This window comes from Aplysia californica, unplaced genomic scaffold (assembly GCF_000002075.1).
Source record: "Aplysia californica isolate F4 #8 unplaced genomic scaffold, AplCal3.0 scaffold00821, whole genome shotgun sequence".
In the NCBI taxonomy this organism is placed as follows: Eukaryota; Metazoa; Mollusca; class Gastropoda; order Aplysiida; family Aplysiidae; genus Aplysia; species Aplysia californica.
In genome coordinates, this window is record NW_004798091.1 from 85614 (window position 1) to 91236 (window position 5623).

The 5623-nt window shown below is 39.3% G+C and overlaps 1 protein-coding gene across 3 annotated transcripts in view; it reads left to right on the top strand.

Moving 5' to 3' along the window:
• The window catches only part of LOC101846539 (ficolin-1-B), a gene marked incomplete in the record, with an annotated part of 12539 nt that overhangs the window by 1736 nt on the left and 5180 nt on the right, over positions 1 to 5623 (top strand). For all 3 annotated transcript variants that reach the window (XM_035972741.1, XM_005109841.3, XM_013088854.2), the window contains 2 exon segments: positions 1727 to 1833; positions 4491 to 4607. In XM_035972741.1, the coding sequence (XP_035828634.1) occupies positions 1727 to 1833; positions 4491 to 4607 (224 nt within the window).

The following is a 5623-nucleotide window of genomic DNA, read 5'->3' on the forward strand; positions in this document are numbered from 1 at the left end:
TGTGTGTGTGTGTGTGTGTGTGTGTGTGTGTGTGTGTGTGTGTGTGTGTGTTTGTGTGTGTGTAAAAGTGTGTTTATTTCTTTTTTATATACGTGTACATGTAATTAGATCCAAGGGCTAGTATTTTTATGACTTTGATGAACAGCCAGTAAAATATATTAGCACTTTGTGTTATGTAATCTACAAACAACTTTTCGTTTGCTATTGAGAACATCTATTTTGTGCATTGAGACTTTTACTAACACACTTCTGGAGGACTGTTCGTCTGCTTTCTCTTGTTTATGTGCCATGTTAGTGTTCTGCTTACTCTCTAGGTCTTTTGCCACTTTCCGAATTGACTGATTGACTGTTGTCCAGTGCGGCAGTAGAAGTTGCTTTTATCTTGTCACTTTGGAAAGTCTACGATCATAAAAATGCTGTTGAGCAATGCATCTATATAAATCGTGAAAAAAGTGAATATTGGTCTCTTGGAGAAACCAGGGTGATATTGTTGTTCTGGTCATTTAGCTCTGCATACGACTAGTATCTGCATTATTTGGTCTGCGAATCACGGCCGTGATTTTTGCATTTTCCACAAACAAACAAAGAACCCACCGCGGGGAAATATTTTTTTACGAATAAAAAAAGCAAAACGGGGTAATGAAAATGGAAAAAAAGAAAAGAAACCGAACCTCTTTACTTTTAGAAAGAAAGTTTATTTTCACTTCCTCTCCACTTCCTCTCTTTCTCACTTGTTGAAACTACGTAAACGTTGATTTGTTATTTGCATGAAGAAAAGAAGTACATTACCTAATACTACTTAGGCTTCTATTGCTGTTTCTCTTGTATTTTCCCTCTTTGCTGTTTATAATTTACTAGTGTGTTAATTTTGTTTCTTGTTTATGTTCTGATATGTTGTTTTTTTCTATATTTTTTTTTGTGTTTGTATAGCGCAATTATGCCTTTTGATTTGATGTTGTTCCTATCTTTTTAAATATAAATAAACATGTTATGCTAGAGCGTGTCTCCACCAAAACCGAATACTGACACTGGCAGGCCCTTTGTGTGGGATTCCATAATTTACATGTAATATCCTGTACTTTTTCTTGAATTACACAATCTTCGGATAGGTGACCACACGTCCTTATTTGTTAAATTTTGCTTTTGTTTATGTGCTGTTCTAATTATGATTTCATTCCGATGTGAAACCATTATTGTTCACGTTTTTACACTCTGTGCGGCTTCAAATGAGATTCTGAATGCTTAAAACTCTCTCTCTCTCTCTCTCTCTCTCTCTCTCTCTCTCTCTCTCTCTCTCTCTCTCAAGAAATTCTAGTGTTTTAGATTAATTTGCCCCTATAAACATAATAATGCGTTGTCACAGAGAGTTCAAAGCTTGAAAACTGGTGACAACTTTTATCGCAACTTTTGCCATTTTTTGGTTCCTACTTATGGCAACTTTTGGGCACACAAAAATAGCAACAAAGTCATATTTCATATGCTAGATAAGAAGAGAGAATCAATACAGTTGGATTGAAATTCTATATGAACTTAATCAGAACAAGGTCTGTAGACCGGGGGAGGGTGGAGAGTGGAGGCGTAACCACTGCCCATGGGTCCGCATCTTCCCTTACTGAATAGAAACATAATTCATTTTGATATTTATACTTCTTACATAGTCGCTCATGATGACAGGTGTCAATTAATGCCAGCTGTTACCTTCGTCTTCTCCCATTGGACCCTGAAGTTCTTGGGTTCGTCCCGGAAGATGTTTTGATTGAAGTCATACGATCACGTGACCTCGACGAGAAGATGGTGAACGACTCCAAACACACCATCGATGGTTGGTATGAGGTGGGTTTGAATCAGGTTTATATATCTGTTTTAATTGTTGCATTTTATTGGAGGGGGAGTGTTTGTGTTTTTTGTGTTTGTTTTTTGTTGTTATTTTTTTGTTCATTTGAATTTTCGTTTTTAGTCTGTCTATCTGTCTGTTTTTGTTTTTGTGAGTGTTTTACGGCGCTCGCAACTGCATGAGGTCATATGAGCGTGCGGGACAAATTAAACATTTTCAGTTGGTAGGAAATTTTGAATTTGCCCGGGGGCCGGGTGAAGCCCACAGTAATCGATTTTAATAATAATAATAATAATAGATAGCATTTGTATAGCGCATATCCCCGCTCAACAGCAGGCTCTATGCGCTTTACACTATATTATTACCCCAGCAGACCATAGAGCACTCCGAAACATTCTCAGCTTCCCGGGAAACATACAGTGCGAGCAGCCGATTAAGCGCTCAAACACTAACAAACTGACAAGATCTTTCGCTGTCTATAGCCGGGTACCCATTCCCACCTGGGTGAAGTGAGGAAAATAAGTGTAAAGTGCCTTTCCCAAGGACACAAATGGATCTTTTTCGTGCACAACTTGCTCACGGGCCCTTCTAGATGTTTTGCCCTTGTCCGAGAAAGCTAGGTGTAGATCTTTCCTACCAGAAGATCAGGGGTGTGGCTGAAAGTGAAAGACAGCTGTAAGAACGAGCCAAGGAGTAGCAGTAGAAAAGCTGCAGAAAGAGTCAGAAGCCCAGAGGAGGGAGCAAAGAAGGTGAGGGGGTGGGAGCAGAAAGAGGAGACGAAAGCAGACGACAGAACAATGCGATAGAGCAGCAAAGGAGGTGAAAGAAGACCATTTTAGAGAAGAAAATGTTTCGGTCACTACCCGGATTCGAACCCAGGACCTTTGAATGAGAGGCCAACACCTTAACCTCTAGGCCACGAGAGCCCCTCTGTCAGTCTGTTTTGGGCTTTTTTCTGTTTGTTTGTCTGTAAGACTAAAACGTCTCAGTATTCGCAGTGTACGAGTCCGGATATCCCGGATTTGGCCCCATGTCAGAATACGAGATTACAAGTAGATTCTAGAAGTAGTAGGAGTAAAATAAGTAAATGTTAATACCCCCCCCACCCCCCGGTCCTTTCTTTCTCAAAATAAGTTGAAAGCGTCTCTCGTAAATGACGTCACAAACGATCTAAATGTGACCCCACAGAAAGCGGAAGCCAAGGAAGTGTCTAGTAGGTCAATTAATAGGCTGATGACTTGCATTTACTTTTACCAGAAAAATAAATTCACGGAGCAGCGAAGAAAAATGTAAAGCTCAGATTGGAACCCCAGAACCTCACATAGTGACCTATTATGTATGCCTCTGGACCACGGTGGACCGTTTAGTGGGTGGTTGGCGGGTGGTCTGGCGCGGTTCGCTCCTTCTTTCCTATCAAACAAATGTTGTCATATCTCTCCTCCTTTTTCGTTACTCTCTTGTAACACCTCAAATCTTCAACATTTATTTGACTTCATTGTGTTGCATTTGCCGTAAAACTCTTACCAAAACCAAAACTGTACATAGTTTCTTGGTTTCTAGTGTGTCAGCAAGACAGGGATGGCAACTGTGAAAGAGGCCTGAGTAGATAAGTGTTAAAAATGTACTTTCTCTTGAAAACGAAAAAAAAAATCTTCTTTTATCTAACTTTGTTTGAAAAACAGGAAAGTCCGGTCGATTGTGTGTGTTACGGTAAACGTTCAAAATGTAATCTTTCCTGAAAAACTTTAATACCTAGACCATACTACAGAAATGTCCATCAAATCTTCATGCGAAATAGATCTAGTATGATACAGTTGGGACCGGCCATGATTTCTTTGTTTTGTCTTGTTTTGTTTTTGTCTTGTTTTGTTTTTGTCTTGTTTTGCTTTTTGTTTGCTTTTTCGGTTTGGGTTTTTTTTTTTCAGGGAAAAAGAGGGAGGTGGGTACAAAAGCCACCGTTCTGGCACAATTTGACAGAATCCATCCAAATCAGGCTTGCTTGATTTCCTATGTCTTCATCTGAAGCGTTTGACGAACGATGCCAATCTGAAGGCCACTACTAATTGTGTGGTCAGAACTTCTGCTTGTGTGCGGACTGCTTTGAGTGTTATAATTTGATGTATATAGTAGTAGTACTAGGAGGAGGAGGAGGAGGAGGAGGAGAAGGAGGAAGTGGAGGAGGAGTAGGAGTAGCAGTTGCAGTAGTAGTAGTAGTAGTAGTACTAGTAGTAGTAGTAGTAGTAGTAGTAGTAGTAGTAGTAGTAGTAGTAGTAGTAGTAGTAGTAGTAGCATCAGCATCAGCAGCAGCAGCAGCAGCAGCAGCTGCTGTCGCAGCAGTATTAAATCATTGCCATTGAATCTGAATACTTCTGTTATTTGCCTTAATAGAATATTCCTTGTAGTATAGTTTTAGTAATAGTTTTACGACACATGTAGCACAACAAGGTCATAAAAGTGCCGAAGTTTAGAGTTGTTACAAGAGACTTAAAAACTTTAAAAAGATAAAGAAGGTGGAGGAGGAGGAGGAGGAGGAGGAGGAGGAGGAGGAGAGACAAAAACGATATATACTCGTATATCTGATAGGATGATAGGAAAGAATTAGCAATTAATACATCAAAGCACCTGCCCTCCACCCACTGCTCGGTCTTTGTTTCAGGTAGAGTTAGACAACTGTGAGCAAGTGGTTCATGGGAGGAAGATTGTCCAGATGCCGGACGGGACATACGTGCCTTGTGATGGTGACACAGACGGCGGACGATGGACAGTCATACAGGTTTTGGTTACGGTTAATTATTGTCGACCACCTGTTCAAAATTATATTTTTTATATTGTGTTATATGGTTATGTAATATGTTGTAGTTGTACGAATTTCAATTTTTTTTTTTAAATACATGGTTATGTATGTGACTATGTGGAACTAAGCTAAACTAGGTTGTTGTTTGTTTGGGTTGTTGTTTTTTTGTGATACAAAAAAAAAATAAGCCAAAAAAATTCTTGTTAAAAAATCGTATTATGAGTTTATATATTTGGAACCAAGCCCAAAATTCTATAGTGTAAAATATGTAGTTAATACAGGCAGCTGTTTAATATTTGATTTTAGGCTGCATGTGTTCGAGAATTAGTATGTAAAAATTCCAATTCTAAATGTTCAAAAAAGCAAGGAAAGTTACATAAAGTAGGTACACATGTTAAAAGAAGGAATCTGGTTTTTCCTCTAATATTGCTTACTGGTCTTAGGACATTTTAGCAGCTTACTGACTATAATACTCGCTTATCTGTCTTTGGCTTTGGGTACAAGGAAAAGCTAAGTGTTGGTTTTGTTTCAACTTTCTCCATGTCCTTGTGTTTAGTTTAGTTTTAGGAAGGGAGAGGGGATGTTGGCTATCATATTTGAGGTGGGGAAGGGAAAAGAGAAGAGAATTGGTGAGGGAGAGGGGCGGGAGGGGCAGGGGCTGAAGTTAAAGATTAGGAAGGCAAGTAGTATGTCATTCTAGACTCATCGGCTGTATCGAAAGGCAATGAAATCACCGATTGGACTCCAATCCCAAAGCAGGATAGCAGTTATTTTTGTCCAACCATAAAATAGGTCGAAACTGTCTCACTTGCTGGGTACAACTTACTTACTTACTTAATATACTTTTAGAGGGGATTTATCGCCGTTTTTTCTTCCTGTTTTAAAAGTATTAGATTTGTCCAGGTTCCGTTCGTGCCCATCTGTAAATACACGTGCTATCCTTGCACACACACACACACACACACACACACACACACACACACACACACACACAC